Raw genomic sequence first — 17,799 nt, 5'->3', positions numbered from 1 at the left:
ATTTAGTCATCAACTTGAGTTATGAAGTATGTGTGTGTGTTTGTGTGAGTTGTCTATAATCAACTTTAATCAGAACAAAGCTTAAGCATCCATTTGTATTAACTTTTAGTAAATATACATGTTATAGAAGGTGGGAGGCGCCTTTTTCTTACCAGAGCTTATTTCATCTTGTTTAAAGTTCTCTGAGCATCATTATGATGAAATGAAGGAAAATGTGACGTTACTACGCTTGGTCATTATTACAAATTATGTTACTCTGTGGTTTTGGGCTGGGCGGGATGGTGACCTTGTAGTTAACACTTTTACTTCACAGTAGAGAGGCTTTTAGAGTTCCTTCATCTATTTATACCAATATGCACTTTTTCGTGAGATTAACAGCAAATAAAAACACAGTGTCTCAGAAAATGGGCAGAATTCAGTTTTTGCCTTTCTGAGACTGCATAATTACAGGACAGTGGCAATAAAAAGGCTCGCCACCACACACTTTGAAGTCGTGTAGATGTTTCTGGCTTTGCAAAAAATGCAAGTGGCAACAGACAGACGTGCTAGAAGTTGAGAATGAACCGTCCTCACTCTCCTTCTGGGGCATCTCGTGAATGAAAACCACTCCACATTAATGAGGTATTTTACTTGTAAACTACTCAAAAAAAACTTTAATCGCTGGTTTTTGAGGAGGCATGTTTAGTTCAGAGGGTTAAACAAAGTGGTTTATACTATTTTACAGCGAGTTATTTCTTATAAGCACTTTGCAAGGAAGTCTAGTAAACCGTTTTACTGTACAAGTTTGGGCCATTTGTTTAAATTCAATTTGGAGGTGGTTCGTATTGCTCCCATTTAAGAGCTTGTGGACCTCACAGAGTGGAAGCAAAAGGTCACACAAAATTGACCGAGCACTCCAATAAATGATTTTAAAGGGACTCTGTTGTACTTTTAAAGTTATTGTCTATTCAAGTTGTTTTGTACGCTTTGTCAATTTCGACAAAGTGGCATGGTGAGTTTGAGTATATTCAAGACTTCCATTTGCCCATCTCAAGTCACGCTCAGTTATCATTTTTCATTTAAATGCATTCATTACACATCACAAATCAACAAGGCAGTTGTCACATTTGTCTTTTTATAAAACTCAATTTTCTCAATGTAATTTGTAAAAAGGCTCATGCATTCTGTGCGATGCACTATACATAAACAAGTAGTCAAAGACAAAACATGAAATAGCGTTAGTCTGGGAATGTTGAACCGTCATACATAGTGTCGGCAGGCCAAAGCCACATGTGTCAAACCTATCAGCTATTTATAGCATGAGCTGAGAAGGAGTGTTGTAGTCTAACGTCAGTCATATCCTCCTTACTTCCTGCAGGTAAACTATTGTGTGACAAACCAGGAATCCAGTGTGTTATGACATTTTTTTCCCCTTTACAAGCCTCTTGCCTTTGTTTCACTAGAGCAGCAGCAGCCATTAAAAAGAACTGAAGCGGAAGTGGGGAAATGCTACAGGGAGAACAAGTTTGCCTCAATCAGCAGCTTCAGGTTTGAGTGAATATTATCTTTAGCCATAGGCAAAGACTGCAAATGGAGAGAAAAAAAAAAAGAGAGATGAGGCAGCAAGCTATCATAAATTTGAAATCCATCCCCCGAGATTTGATTAAATGCACTTGTAAAATCGAAACAGATCCAAATATCAAATGTTTTGCCTTGGGCAACAGATGTATGGTTGACAGAGGTAATAATTTCAAAATGTGTGTACGTAGTTTGCAGTCACCACATGAGCATATAGAAAGTGTACCTAATGTAGTGGCCAGAGTGGCTTCTGTTTACAGTATTGTTCATTTCTTGCAGTATGTAACATAACAATGCAGAGCAACAGTACTAGTTAGAACATAGTCCTTAAAACGATCTACTCACGATATCAAACTACATCATAATGACCTACTAGACGCAAACAGGACAGTCGCATCACATGGTATATTATTTACTTTCTAGAATTTAATAGAAAAAAATGGACCAGGGTGACCTTCTTGGTGTTTCTTTTCAGCCATCAATAACAGAAACAGAAACAAGACTGGAATCGCTCTTTAGAGATCACTTGCAAAATGATGAAATTCCAGCAAGTGGAAACAAGTGTCGTGTTGTGTTTGTTACACCAACAGAGTGTTGTGTCTTCTCACCGCAACAAAAAACCTTCAGCTTTTGACTGACACTTAAGCTTACACTGGTGCTCCACACCGGACAAAATTTTCTTTGAAGATAAGAGAACTGTTGACTCCAGTCTACGCGTTATCTTCATGAAGCATTTTCATCTTCAACTGAGCAGACATTTGTCAAAGTTCAGGAAAGATAATCATAATCTCAGGTCTGGAAGATATCCTGATCGCCATTTTTTGTCTCTTCGGATGGAGGCTGGCTGTTGCCCATGTCCTGGGTGGAGCTTAGCGGTCGGGCGTTGGCTCTCGTGGAGCGCTGCCGCCGAGTACCGTTGCCTATGCATCGCAAGAGGTTCTTGAAGGTGGCCCACATTTCCTCATCCTTGTAGGAGTAAATGCACGGGTTCATGACAGAGTTTAGTACAGCCAGGAGCAGAAGCCAGCGCTTTAGTTTCATGACGTTGCAGCGGGTGCAGTTGAGGCCGTCCAGCAGTAGAACCACCAGGCCGGGAGTCCAGCAGATCACAAAAGCTCCTACGATGACAAACTGATTCAGTAAACAGACTTTGTAAAAGTTTCTGATCTTTTCACACTCAAAAGTGACAAGTACAATGTGTCAGCAACAAATTGGGTTGTTGGGTCAAATTGACCCAACTTCCTGGGTTGGTCTAATTTTTGACCCAGCAGTTTTAAGGGTGGCTTAAAAAGGCCAAACAATAAAAGCACGACGGCTCAACTCGACAAGGCGCTGTTGATTTAACGCTTACGTAAAGGTGCACATGAGCAGCTGCGAGGCGCTGTGCTTTGTTAGCCATGCTGTACTCCATGACGTGATTTTGCTTGAGTAGTGAAACCAGTTTATATTTGTAGCTTAAGTGTCTTCTCTAGGATTCAACACGGAACGTTTGATGTTGGGACTTTCGGCTTTGGCTCAATGTTAAAACAGGATGACATTGCTGATATAACTCTTCCAAGTCTTCCATTCTAACACATCTATTGCAATAAAAATAAATATGGCAATTATTAAATGTTACATATTAGAATTTTATCCATGTTTGGAAGACATCTGATAATGTGAGTTGAACCGCTCCCCCCATTGCATTCCATATCCTTTTTGCTCGCATCTATGCTGCAATAATACACTTCAGAATCGTGACACTTGAGATTGAAAAACAAGAAAAAAAAAAGATTAGGCCGCCTGAACCACGCAGAGTAACTCTAGCGTAACATGTCCGGGCACACAACAGAGCCGCTAAAGAGATTTTTGGCTCTAAATGAAACCACAAGCTTCAACTTGTTTCCACCAGCAATATTCGTCTTTACCTTCAGCAAGTCTACAGACAAAACAAACATGTTTTCCTCTCAAGGCTTAAACAATTTGGACATTCTTCGAGATTGTCTTTAACAGTATAAAGACTTTCATTCCTTTCTGTCAGTGCTAGATCTTACTCATTCCTTAACTGTGTTGGTGCGACAATAAGACAAATAAAAGCAGCATGTGAAGTGGGATGTGTTAGAAAAACAGGCATCGGCACTCTCAGACACATCCCGATTGTCTGCCAGCACTTATGGTAGACAAGAATGACAAGCACTCAACTTGTATCCTGGTTAGAGGAAGCGTGAACAAAGCAGAATCCCAAACTATTGTTAGACAGAATGATTAAAATCGCCATTTGCCTTTTTAGTTATGCTGACCTATTTGATTTTCTCTAATATAAAGATACGCCGTATGTCTACTGTGCTATTACTGTACCCATCCACCCAACATTTGAAAAACAATCACCCATTCTAACTGGATCCCAAAAGCAGCATGCAGATGCCTCAGAACTGGTTGATCCAGTTTTCACTTCCGCCCAGCAAACTGGAGTAAGAGTTAACAGTTAAAATGCCTAACATAAATCATACCCTTGAACCCTGGTTGTGTTTTACACAATTTCAACTTGTCTGCACTTCGTCACGTAGATAGAACCAAAACATCAAGCCAGAACTGGAAATATATGAAGAACTCTAAACGTTAAGCTACTTTGTGAGGCTTGCAACGCATATCACAGTCAGCGCTAATGTGCACTGTGTATGTTTGTCTTGTGTTTTCCTGTTTTTCTTGGCCGAATGAGGACACGCTGTGCGTTTAGCGGACAGCACATAGCACTTGCAGAGGAGCCAGAGTCCTTGCAGGATCAGATAATTACACAGCGGTTTGGACTACTTCGTATACACATACAGTAATCGAGCCTTCTGGATGGACAAACAGATCGTGTGTAGACAAAGAATAAATGACATATGATATCTAGAAAGACTCCCACACACGTTTTTTTTTTTTTTTATCTGGGAGGAGTCAATGAATAAAAACATGCCTAAAAGGCAAATGTTCCAGTCCCAGGCTCACCTGAATTCCTGGTTTGGTGTTACATCATGTTAAGGATGTACAGTGGGATTAGGAAGAACTAAAACAATGGAACATTTCAGGTTGTTCAGGACAATTGGCGACCTCCGCCAACCCCCATGTGAAAATCTCCCACAAGAAGTATTCATTTGAATTGATTCTTAACTGCTACTTGTATGTACAGAAAAACTAATTTAACTGCCGAGAAGAACTAATTAATATAGACACTGAATACAGTAATATTCTCATCGCCCTTTGATTATGCACGAGAGAAGCAAAATGTTCAGGGAAAGGCAGGAAACAGGATAGGAAAATGTTCCTCTTTGTTTATTGATGCATTACAAACGTGTTGATTCTTCAGCTATATTGTTCTGGGCAGCAAGAATAACAAGAACATTTTTCTTTTGTGCCTATGTGACCGTTATGTCATGTACCATTTCTCCTTCTAAGGCAGGAGAAAGTAAAGCGCTTAAGTTCAAATAACATGATCTAAGAAAAATAGTGGATGTGATAATAAAAACTGTTTCTTGTTGCTCAAAATTTTGGGCGTCCTTCTTATCAGGAAGTTATTCAGCAATGACTACATTTCCTGTAATCTAAGGTTATTTAGAAACCCACAAGATTGACGTTGTAGAAAAAAGTATGAATCATTACAAAATTACTTAGAAAATTACTTACCCAGCACCACCATGACAGTTTTGATGAGCTTGATAGGCATCCGCTTGCGGTTAATGGAGCCACTGGTGTGCGGAGTAAGCAATGAGGTCTTCTTCTTAACGTAGGTGTAGATCCTCAAGTAAATGACCACCATGACCAGAAACACGACCAGGTTAGACACAGACCAGAAGACCAGGTAGCTCCTGCTGAAAACGGGGGCCAGCTGGGAACAGTCATTCAGGTTGCAGATGCAATTCCAGCCCAGACTGGGCACGGCGCCCATGAGGATGGAGATGCCCCACACCAGCACGATGAGCAAGGTCACCCTCCTCTTTGTCAGGTTACTGTGTACTTTAAAGTTCATGATAGAGATGTAACGCTCCAGCGCGATGACCAGCAGGTTGGCCAGCGAGGCAGACAGGCTGATGTCCAGAAGACCTTGGCGGATAAAGTATCCTTTCACTGTCAGTTTCCGTGAGACCTCTCCCGTGTTAAACATGAGGTACACATACGCGATGCCCGCCAGGAAGTCCGAGGCAGCGAGATTGGAGAGCAGATAGTAGAACGGGTAGTGGAACCTCTTGTTAGTGATGACAGCAGCGATGACCATGGCGTTGGAGAGCAGGATGAAAAAGCAAAAAAGTGAGCCCACCACCTGAACCAGAATGAGCTGGGTCTTGTCCCATTTGTCGTCAGCGCCGCTGTTGTTGTAGAAAAAGCTCATGGGCTCATCGTAATGGCACGTGAGGTTTTGCAGAGCCATTTTTCTACACAAAACAAAATATGGTCAAGATTTGGTATTCAATTGGAGAGTGAAAACCACAACAATATTATTAATTATAGAAACACAATGAAAAAAATGAGGGGATACATTTTTTTTTTGTCTATGAGATTTGTTATATTGTCTGTCTACATGTGCTGCTCCACGGTTTGTGTTCAAATATCATTTTCAACTACAATCAGCATTAAATGGCCATAGCCTCTTTTTTTGGAATCAACCTATCAAACAGTTGCTTGTTGAGAGGTCAGTTTGATTGAGTTCACGGCTACCATACAGCGCGCTTGTATCTCAAATCTGTGCTTACAATTTAAAAAAAAAAAAAAAAAAACCTGAGAAACAGCACCACTGTACTCTATAGTGTCCTTAGTGTAATACCATGGCATGTGAAAAACACGGATGTACTTTATTCAGCCATTTATGAAACGCCAGGAGAATAATAAAAGACAAACACAATGGGCGCACTCACGCAGGGGCTTGCTACAGTTCACGCCCATGCAGACAATCAAATGCAGATTCGCCCACTCACACGCCACCCGGGCAGGCATTGTCAATTTAAGAGACGTATCATATATACACTAAAATGTGGTGTAGTTTTTTCTGTAAATATTAATGCTTGCATTTTTGTAGTCTTCAAATGCCAGTGGGCTGCAAACAAATGCACAAACGGCTTGGCACACAGCTGTTTGAAAATTGTTTCAATATTGCCTTGCACATGATAAGGAAGGTAGATTGACTTTAAGACATCAAATATATAGAATAAATGGCTTGCCATAAATGTGCATAGGTGACTGATGGCAGTCCAAGGGTGTAGAGTTACATAGTAGAGAGTAAATATCATACTTTTAAATTTTTAACCTGAGATACTTATTGTGCAATATCACCAGTAAATTACATTTTAAAAATATAATTTTTGTGGTTTTTTTTGTCCTAGCAATACATCATGGTCAAAACATTACATATAAATACTATAAATGCACCCAAGCTCAGAAAAAGAGTACTAAACCAGCATTCACATGGCATTCATGGAAGCCTTACAGATTAAAAAGTGAAAAAATAAAAAACTTTTCGTAAGAGCACATTTTTCTCCAAACAAGTTCGACCAAACTTTACAACCTGCTCTACTCGGCTTGTTAACAGGGACAAAGGAAGCTTTGATTGCAGTGTTGACACAGGATCATTAAATAAAGTGAAAAAACTCAGCAAGGTGTGCTTACCTCAGGTAAATGGTTGCGTCACCACACCGAGAGAGCGGAAAGGTTCCTCTCCGGGTACGCGACCATTTCGCCCCCTCCGGTCCCTCCAGCCAAGCGCCCACGCAGCCGTGGACGGAGGGAGGCAACAGCGGCGAGTGGAACGAAATCAGGGAAGACAGAGATTGTGCGTCCAGAAGTGAGTGAGCCTTCGACCAGATGACGCAGCAGGGCGTGTGCGCTGTGCGCCAGCAGCATGACTGAATTCCTCTGCGCACACTCCCGTAAAAACGCGCGTGCGCACATTTACGCCGAGTTAATTGTCTCAAATTCTAAATTAAAACTCGCAGAGATGGCTGCAGGACACAAACAAATGTTGAACAAAATTATTCACAAAATAAGTGATCAAATAGTTTTTTTAAAAATACAAAGTTGCATAAATTAAACTTTAAGTAATATGTGTATGACTGAGATACTTAGAATTAAGGAAAAACAGGATAGATTCACCCAGGTAAGTTTAGCTAAGTATACTTAATTATAATTAATCACTTAAAGTGGATTACATAGACAATGTGTCATTAAAATATGTGGAGCGAGTGACATGATGAATTTAGAAGAATAAACAATCTCAATTATACTTACAAGATCTGTGATTGTTTTGCTGAACACGACCCTAAAATACTCACAGCAAGCCACGACTGATTGGCAACAAGTGAATAACAACTCTGAATTTGACCTAAATTATCAGGACAAATCTACCTTCAAAGCTACATAAATGTAATGTGGGATGGTGTGATGATCAAAATGAACATTTGATGACTGGAGCTTGCGATAAGTGCGTCTCTGTTATGTAAGTGAAACGCACGTTGACTAACAATAAAAAATGTACAGAATGTACACCAGGATGTAGGTTTGGTCTTTATGTAAAGAGACTCACCTTCCAAGTACAACCAGTAATTTCCTTATGTTAGACACTGTGCCACAGTTAAATGTATATTCATGCTTGGGACAATCCAATTTGCACCATTTAGCAGTCTTAAATACAGATTTTATGATGGCAAAAGGTTGACCTGGGAACAGATTCATTTAAATTCTGTTATTTTTTAGATGGTGATTAGACATCCGTCTTATCAAGTTAGCAAAGTTGAAGAAAGTGAGCATAGCAAATTGTATTTTCACCCAAAAGGACATTTGGCAAACATGCTAATTTCATTTCATCATCAAAATGACATTTTCCAAGGCCAGACGTTGCAAATGATTTCCTAGTGAGAAACTTGACCATGCCAATGACAAAGCTGTTTAGTCCAATAGGATGCGAGATGGACATTTATTTTTTTTTTGCATTAGGCTGCACTATTAAATAATGACTAAACGTAATCGAGGCAGCATTTCCTTCCAAATAATTGAATCATCTGCAATGGCATAGGAGAAAGAGGAAGAGGATGATTTTGAAATGTTAACATTTGTGTACATGCTACAAGTACTGGGATGTTTGCGAGATAGGAGAGAATTCTGGAGAAAACAAATTGAAGTCAATTGAGGATATGCTGTATCTAAACATTTAAGAAACCTTTGTGGGGTGGGTTGGGGGGAGACATTCCGACTGTATAGCCTCTAATCAGCCATCACTGGGTGTGTCCCTAATTTCATTGTTGTCAGAGCTGTGGAGTCCTCACCAAACCTCAGAGTGGAGGGATCTCCAATATGCTGCTCGGGAAAAGGCTCATCGGATGTGGAAAAGGACAAACTTAGTGTTTCCCCATAGCAGGGAAGTATAAGCAAACAAACTAAAAATCAACCAAACAATGCTTAGAAGAAGGTGACTCACCAAGCAAGTCAAATTACATTTTCCCAAGTCTTCCTTCATTTTGTAAATTGAGTCATTTACTGTAAAGTAGATGATAAGGCCAGTTACTGAGTAAAACTCAGTTCTTCAGAATAAGTGCACTCAAAGCAAATTTCATACAGTGGTAAATTATTCAAGCAAGCAATAAAAGACAACAACCGCATGTAATGCATTTTAGTAAATGAGAGGAACAAACAGGATTGGAGTTTTACATTTGGATCACATTACATACAGAATCAAATAAAAGACCGATACATCCTGGAAGGAATATCCATCCATCCATCCATTATCTGTACCGCTTGCCCCCACGGGGGTTGCGGCCATGCTGGAGCCTATCCCGGCTGTCATCGGGCAATAGGCGGGGGACACCCTGAACTGGATGGCGCCCCTTGAAGAAATACATTTTTAAAAATCAATATCGCTCAACCAATTAGCAAATATCATTCTGATGTCTCACCACTCATTATGGTAATAAAGTACAACGAAAGATAAGAATTATGGAGCAAAAGACAGGCTTTCATAAGAAATGAAAATCTTTTTTCATACAGCATTTAGAAACAAAATCCTAGCACAGGTCAACTATGGATTCAAAATGCTGAACCTGAGTACGTGTGGGATGCCAAGTGCAGCAACATCCTCTGTTTATTCCTTCAGTAAATACACTTATACACTTTGTGGGTGAGTCAAGCATGACACGATTACTAGTTTAGTGACCACTGATGATACTTTCATTTCCTGTTAAATAGGAGTAGAGTATAAGTGGTCTGTTTTGTGTTCTGGAAGCGTGATTCCCCCACCAGGGTACTGTGGTGTGTGCCATGATGGATCACCAGGAGTATTGTGGGAAACTAAACAATTTTGCTTAATTTGTAAGAAATCAATGCCAGCAATTTATAGCGAGGAAAAAACAAATGTCATTCTACATGGCAAATAAACGTGTATGTATTGCCTTATCATTTATGTAATAAAATGTCATCATGGCTTAAATTTATGAACAAACTGAAACAAGAACATCATAAAGGTAGACTGAGAACCTACTAAAACAGTAAAGTCAAAGGGCATCGTTCATGTAAAAATAGCTTCCTCAGTTTTACTGCATGCTTCTACGAGGCCGAGTGGATTGCAACAAATGATGAAAGCCAGCAGAGGTCGCTGTCGTAATCAAAAACAACAAAATCACATTCACGGAGGTCGACCGCCAGGCTGACCTCTGTGTATTTTGTGCAATATACAGACATGGGAAATGGGAGTTTTGAGTATTAAAATAAGTGTTCTAAGGATGTGCTACATGTAAAAAAAAAAAAAAAAAAATTGTCAACATCTAAATCAATGTACAAATCAGATTTAGGGCGTCCTTAAAATGAGGAAATCTAGTAAAATTTAGCAAGGGGGATTTATGGCTGACTTGCAGCTTTTTGTGTGAGGCTCAACCTGTGTAATTGTAATCTACAAAACCAAATATATGCTTCTATTCACACAAATGATCGCCAATTTCAAGTCTGGTAATGCATTTTATTTGTGCATTAAACATCAATGTATTTTTGAACAGAGATGTATAAAGACAACAGGTAGCTTTTTCTTTCCTTTGCAACATCTCATTATAGTGTGTAATACAAAATAGCTAATTTCATTTTATCACATTATGCCATAAAGACCAAGCATGTATAGGAATATTCCTATACAATTTTATTACCTCCACCACGCCATAACCCATGCTGACACTATCACTGTAAAAAAAACAAAAAAACAAAACAACACACCTTCAAGAAATACTGTGTGAGGTCATAGTTCAGTCTCATGCTCACATTGTCTTTCAATTGCACTAGGCACTGTGTGTACCTTCCCGAATGACAGCAGTACATGATCAAGGAGTCTGAATGAGGAGTTGTCACAAGTTTGTGTCAGACGTGTGAAGTCCTCTTTCCGTTGCTCTCTTCCCAGATTGCTTCAAACGGGAGGGGCATCATTTGTCAGCTGATGAGTGCAATGTCATCACTTTCAGAGATTCTGTTTGAATTAAATTCATGAAATAATGACATTATTCAAATGGTCTTATGTTGTACTCACCTAGTGCGATGACTTTGTCTAAATGCACTGCTGGCATTTTCTTCAGCTAACTACAATTTAAAACCTCTGCCTCGCTAACCACTGGGTTTTCATTTTCCTAGCTCAAATGTTGCAGTCGAGTGCCAATTATGGTGTGTTTATCTCAGAGGCACGGAGCCATGCTGGTGGACATTCCCAGTGTACTGCATAGCCTCAAACTAGCCATTGCTGGGTGTAGCCAGCAAATAAATTTCAATGTTGTCAGAGCAGAGAAGTCCACGCCAAACCCCAAGAGTGGAGGGAACCCCGCTCCAGTCTGCCACTAGCTGATGATAGGGATTGGCTCATTGAAAAGGAATGAGAAGAAGAAAAAAAAAAAGTCCTTCGGAAAATTAACTGTTGCTGGAGCAACAAAGTATAAGCAAAATACTGCATCTGGAGTAAACAGTAAAATGGGGAACCAAAATTGTTTACAGGTTTACATTTGAATCAGTGAAAAGGTGTGAGGCAAAAAATAATTTTAATTGTCAAGCAGGCACATATTTTCTGACCGTCAGTTCATTTTTGCTGTAATGAGTCAATGGTCAGCAAATTTGAAAGTTCTTGTTAGTCAATTCAGAGGATTTTTTATTTTTTTTTGGTGATGCGCAAATTTAATAATGCATTGCGACATAGGAAAGGGCTTCTTTATACAAACTACACATTTGAGGAACCTCAAAATGTTACTCTTATTAACTCAGGTGCTCAGTACTTAATCGAAGCCCTCATTAAATTGTGCGAGATATATCATAACAGATGACTTGATTGGCATTCATACAAAATTCGACAGTTCACTTAGCTTCTTTTGCTTTGCCAGTGAGCATTGTAGCACTGATTGTAGCTTAACCTGCTGGTCACTGTGTTTGCACAGTCACAAGCGCTGATCTAACGGTGCATGTGACGTACCTTTCACAGCAGCAGAACAACGAGTAGCTGGTGTAGAGGTCTGGCGGTCTGTTCTCCTCCGAGGATACAAAATCCTTCTGATCTCTGAGGAACTTTTGCAGGTCTGTCAGCGGGAATCCATCCTTCTGGTAATTCTGTGATTAAAGGCAGGCCAAAATGTAAAAGAAAACTAAATAAACCAGTGTGCTTTTTATTGCTTTTAGAGTAAAGTAAAGTTCATTTGAAGAAACTGGTGAAACTAAATAATTCCAAATACATCAATGTGATATATGGAGGGAGGTTATTTGTTTACTGTTAATATATACCTCCTAAAGGGCAAGGTTTTAGAGACAGCTCATAGGGAAATACCTTAATGGTCTCGTAAGCGTCTGTGATGAGGGCGATGAAGAGCGAAAGCACCATGTAGATGAAGAGTGAAATGAAGGAGTAGAGGTACGCCCGACTGAAGAGCCAAACCAGCGTGTTCTTGTCTTTCAACTGGGCAAAGGTGGTGAACATGTCGTCGCCGTTCAGCAAGGAAAACAGACATTCTGCTACCAGGCTCAGGCCTTCAAACTGGGAGAAATGGAAAGGGCAAACATTTAGTGCAATAAAAACAATACAAAGGAATATTATCAATTTCTATCCAAACTTATTTTAAAATACCCTATTCTATGTACTGTATATATTCAGTAATAGGAAACGTTTAGAGACGTTACAGAGAATTATCAAGTCTTCAGGACGATGAAGGAAAGGTACACTAGCCAACACTGACATCTAGTGGCCAAAAGTTGTAGGTTTACTTGCATAGTTGTTTTAATTTCGTTTGACTCTGAAGGTTGCTAGACATTCTCGTTTATAATTCACATTTTACCTTTTCGTGGTAAGGACCCAGCACAATCCACCCGCAGAAGGTGTAGCCAAGGTAGATCATGCCAGCACAGCAGCAGAAACGCAACACCTTGGGGAAGGCTGCCTTCATGGTCAAAATCAGCACCTACAGATAACAATGAAATGCATGCATAACTTGTAAAAAGAGAGCGCCATATATGAGAATGTCAGAAAGATTACAGGATAGGCATCACACGTGTCTCCAATCCAAACGTTGGATCCTCTGATCCACTCTTATGATAAAAACTTATAGTTTGGTTTTGAAAAATATCATTTGCGATGCCAGTCCTGGAACTTTTTACTCCGCTCTTGTGAAGATATAGCTCATACAAAATATAAAGACTCACATTGTATTTCTGGAAGTAGCCCAGATAGCGGATCACGCCGACCCACACCAATAACGTTGACGTTCCCAGAAATATACTGCACACGTCGTAGCTGGTTAAACTCTGTGGGCCACAAAAGGGGAAAGTTTGAAATTTGAAAGTTGAGAGTATCATCTAAAGGCAAAGTTTACCTTTGCTTGAATTTCCATCTTCAGTATGGACCCAACTATGGTCAAGAGGTCGCTGACAATGACCAGCACGTACCAACCATTCAGGAACTCCCCTTGGTCATCCTCACATACTTTTCGGTTGTAATTTTCATGGAGGAACCTGGAGAATCTCTGAAATGCACAGCGGCACACAGAAATGATATGTACAAGTTTGCTCAAATTGCAACAGATATGAACCTAAAGGTATGCCAATAAACATGCTGACCCGAAGTAACCTGACGGCCAGCACTATGGAACGGGTGCACAGCACGGCCGACGTGAGGCAAACCACAATGACAAAGCCATCGAACACCAGGAGATAGTGGGTGTTTTTCTGAGCTGAAAGACAGAGATAGCGCAGAGGAGAACATTAATCTCTTAAATAAGCGCACCACTATTGTGACCGATAAGTGCAAAGGAAACCGCCTCTGTGTGCACAACAGTCTGAAACTCTTTAACGGCAAGAGTTTGTTGACACTTCTGCAGAAAATCTGCAGCACGCCAATGTTTGTAATGTTCATGTGTTCTCGAACTTGAACTACGACAACTGTGCAGCAGCGTCATTACCTGTTCCAGATATCTTCCAGTCTCGGCATGCACTACTCTGTGCATCGATGTCGAGGAATAGTTTGACCTTTCCACTGTGACGTTGGTTATCAAACGTTATCTGGGGGGGAACACATGCAAAGACCAATTAAACAATATTGTAATCTTGGAAAGTTAGTGTAGTTTGTGCTGTTGAATGTTCGTCTGTAAATTGCAACCTTATATAATATATAAATAGGTTAACAGAATCTGTTCGGATTTGGAATAAGCTTTTTTTTCAATAGGCAGTTATGGGAATTTAAAAGAAATCCACTCAAGGGTCAAACTATCCTACTATAAAATCTTCATGACCAATGTTGTTAGATTTCAACTTTTACAACTGTCATGTAAGCGCTACAAAAAAGTTAATCATTATTAACTATCACAAGTTCATCCATCCATTTTATACAGTTTATACCCAGCAGACCAAGTTCTGCTGACAACTCTTACAGTCATTTTTTTGTTTTGCAATGCTTGTGCTATACCTTTCAAGTTTTCTTTTTTTCATGAGAGACAGAGTGAGTGAATAAGTCGAAGCCATACATACCGTGATAGAAAATGAGTAACAGTCAGGCATCTCCCGCGACCGCACTGTTTGCAGGTTAATCCCTTTTAAAGTGAACGTTACTTTCACATCCACCAACCTGAAAATGAGGATAGGATTACTTTCATGTATTTAGGTATAAAAATGTGTGCCACACTATAAAGTAGGGATGCTCGATACCAATTTTTTCAGACTGATACCAGTACGAGTAATAAATTTTGGAGTCGTCCATTATACCGATGCCAAGCACCGATACCAATAGTACTTTTTGATACAAAAAATGTCCTTCCAAAACAATGACTGATCACTGACAATTGTATTCCAATGTAGCACTTTTTCCTTAAAAAATGCATTAAATTAATGGCAATTTTCTGTTCATCTATTTTTACTTCCTGATTGTAAAACAGGTATAACAGAGCAGCTGATACTGGCATCAGTCAACATCGCAAGTACCGATACCGTGAAATAAGGCTGGTATTGGGACCGATACCTATACCTGGTATTGATACTTGCCCGTCCCTACTGAAAGGTGTCATGAACGAATACCTGTAAAAGTCCAGGTCAAAAAAGGACGCATTATTGGTTTTCCATTGATATGCGGTCTTTGGATCAAGCGATAAGCAAACTGAGGGAAAGAGGAAATAAAATAAAATAAGATACATAAGGCTCATCATCGATCTCAAGTTTAAATGATAATTTAATTAAATGAGGTAATGTTTCAGTTTGTCCTGAAGCAAGTGATAATACATTTCACAACCTGATAGCTACCAGCTCAGAGCAATTTATCAAGGCTCAACTCTTCATTCTTAGAACTTTAAATTGAAAGCAAGCCAAGTCAATTTTGCATTAGGGATTTTTTTTAAGGGTATTGAATTAAAAACAGAGCATTTTAGTGTAACCTATTTTCTTGCTTTGTTCACTGAGATTTGAAGTACAAATGTTCACCTGTCTCCAATTGGGCGTCTATGTCATAGGCTTCCTCCGAAGGCTCGACACTGCCTCTCCTGTAAAGGGTCTTGCAGATGACCAGAGGCAACAAGCCACCACCTTCATCCTCAGCATAACTGATGGGACTCACAGCGAGCCGGCCCAGCTGGCTGTACTGTAAACACCAGCAGCGTAACATGAATGCACTGATCCAGGTGAAATCGCACACAAACATAAGATTTGCTCAAACAAACTATCATTTTAAACATCTATCCTACTTTGAAATGTCTTTTGGCATTCAATTGTTTTAATAATGATGACTGGTTTAACCTACCTGATCCATCACATGAAACAAGCTGTCATAGACACTTTGTTGTGAGTAGACCGCAACGCAGTAGTCATCCTCATCCACACCACTGTAGTCCTTCAGGAACAGGTTTTTCAGGGCCATGGCATTCTCCTCCTTGTAGGACACCACAAGGAGGTTGTTGAGGCCAAACAAGACCAGCTGAAAGTACAAAATATTCTCCTCTTAATATGATTGACACATCACATATTGCTGAGACACTTAAGTCCCGGGGGGAACTCCAGGCTGCTACAGAGTTTTGGGGATTCCACACAAAAACAACAACAAGAAAAAGCATGTTATTCTGCTGGTGGTGAGTATTTTCCACAAAATTCAATGCAAAAACATCTGTTCTATTTTTCACTGGCTTTATTTGGGCTTTTTTGTTTTTTTAAATCATGAGCCACTTCATAGTTACAGTTACCCTCGTAATAAAGATTCTAATTCTATCACAGCCAAACATAGGTAAATGAAATTACCTAGATGTCTGCCAAAAATCTCGCCAGAAGCTGACCTGAGCTGTCTTTGTTTACCATCTACACATTGTCATCGTCATGACGCAGGCCCCATCAACCAACTAGCTTAGCCAATCATACATTGACACTCCTTTCACATGGGCATACATCTGAAGACAGACTTGCATAATATCCAAGTTTTGCAAGTGGGTGCCCAACCAATCACCTTCTTTTGTGTGAAATACTGCGACATGTTTGAGGCCACCTGCTAGTTTGTTGCATAAACGCACCAAGTGTTGATTTCAACAAAGTGATCGTGTTGTTAATACCAAACCATACTTGGCAATTAAATGAGTTCAAACTATGGACAGCAGCCTAAGAAGTTTAATTGTTTGACTTGACTCTGTAAACACATTGACTGAGCAACTGCAGTTCTGCGAAAGATTTTTGCTTTCGGTTCCACCGGAACAAACAGGTCCCCTCCATTTCCTCGAAATGTTGCAATGATTTAAACACTGTCAGCAGCAAAGTGACCAAGGTTCACGTGTGCAAGTATGGCGCACTTAGTATATCATCACACACCATTACCACATCATAGGACTTTAATGTGAATTTATCATGTATGCTTATTCAACTATAAGTGACAGATGAAAAAATATATTTCTCATTCTCTTAAGAGCATGCACTTTGCAATGTGAGGTACATACTTGTGTGGTAATCATGATTATCTTGAGGATCTGCACCCCCAATTTCCAGGGGACGTGCCTTCGGGCCCGGTACTTCTCACATGGGCTCATAAAGTAGAACCGCAGGTCATCCCTAAGGTTCTCCTCCTTGATTAAGTCTTGAGTTGTGGTAGAACTGAGGGACAAAATATTGTTTTAAAAATTGCATGAGCATTTTATACAAATTATTTTTCAAGACGCTTCAAACATCTGAACGGAGAACAAGACTTTCATGGCAGTAGTCGGAGTTTAACGTTCTCATGCAGGAAGTTCAATATTTACCGTCTATGTTTATTTTTAAAAAAAAGTATTAGAAACAATTTTTAACTTGCACCGCCATCGTCAGTAGGTTGCAAAAATTATTATTATTTATTCTCAATCACACGACGCTTTTTAATATTAAAACGTGAAAATAGTGAGACTATTATAACGGCAATATGGTGAGTCAGAAAAAACTTCCGATATAAAACTCACCTTACGGAATTGCTCCTATCGAGATAGCGAGTCAGGAGCTCCATGTTCGACCCGCAGACAGATCACGTCAGTCGCACGCCGCCACGCATGCCCATCAGTCTGACAGCCATCAGGTGTAATCTCCAAGAGATCGTGTGGAAACTCGCCAATCAGCGAGCCTCTTTTGGGCGAAAATCTTACCCAGTGGTGACCACAAGATGTCGCTGTGTAGACGTTTTAGGTCTCACAAACATGTACTTGTGACAATTTTGTTTTCCTAAGACAAAATTTAACTGTAGCTGGCTTACATATAAGTGGTGAAAGTTAGGCTAAAAAAAATTAAGTATAGTACATACTTTTTGTCTATCAA

The 17,799-nt window shown here is 39.8% G+C and overlaps 2 protein-coding genes across 5 annotated transcripts; both read right to left on the bottom strand.

Moving 5' to 3' along the window:
- Positions 1-1,097: 1,097 nt before the first annotated feature.
- On the bottom strand, positions 1,098-7,438 carry lpar3 (lysophosphatidic acid receptor 3). The gene is made up of 3 exons (XM_088394918.1): positions 7,177-7,438; positions 5,203-5,948; positions 1,098-2,675 (listed from the first exon to the last, which is right to left on the bottom strand). The coding sequence occupies exons 2-3, from the start codon at positions 5,942-5,944 to the stop codon at positions 2,347-2,349; spliced, it is 1,071 nt and encodes a 356-aa protein (XP_088251044.1). The 5' UTR covers positions 5,945-5,948; positions 7,177-7,438; the 3' UTR covers positions 1,098-2,346.
- Positions 7,439-10,489: 3,051 nt separating this feature from the next.
- On the bottom strand, positions 10,490-17,583 carry mcoln2 (mucolipin TRP cation channel 2). Of its 4 annotated transcripts, none has more exons than XR_015862228.1 (15): positions 17,451-17,583; positions 16,959-17,112; positions 15,785-15,958; positions 15,469-15,625; positions 15,070-15,148; positions 14,527-14,623; positions 13,962-14,061; positions 13,621-13,733; positions 13,377-13,526; positions 13,207-13,308; positions 12,843-12,965; positions 12,338-12,544; positions 11,990-12,123; positions 10,838-11,005; positions 10,490-10,725 (listed from the first exon to the last, which is right to left on the bottom strand). XR_015862228.1 is itself a non-coding variant. In XM_088394837.1 (15 exons), exons 1-15 carry the CDS (start codon positions 17,492-17,494, stop codon positions 10,723-10,725), a joined length of 1,743 nt encoding a protein of 580 aa, XP_088250963.1. In that variant the 5' UTR covers positions 17,495-17,583; the 3' UTR covers positions 10,490-10,722. The 4 variants fall into 4 exon arrangements, 3 of the variants coding, with proteins under 3 accessions (XP_088250963.1, XP_088250962.1, XP_088250964.1); XM_088394837.1 differs by having other exon boundaries at positions 10,838-10,943; XM_088394836.1 differs by having other exon boundaries at positions 10,490-10,943.
- Positions 17,584-17,799: the final 216 nt, after the last annotated feature.

Source organism: Syngnathus floridae, chromosome 13 (genome assembly GCF_059516105.1).
Source record: "Syngnathus floridae isolate MCC-2025c chromosome 13, RoL_Sflo_1.0, whole genome shotgun sequence".
NCBI classification, from domain to species: Eukaryota; Metazoa; Chordata; class Actinopteri; order Syngnathiformes; family Syngnathidae; genus Syngnathus; species Syngnathus floridae.
This window is presented reverse-complemented; position numbering and strand designations above follow the sequence as displayed.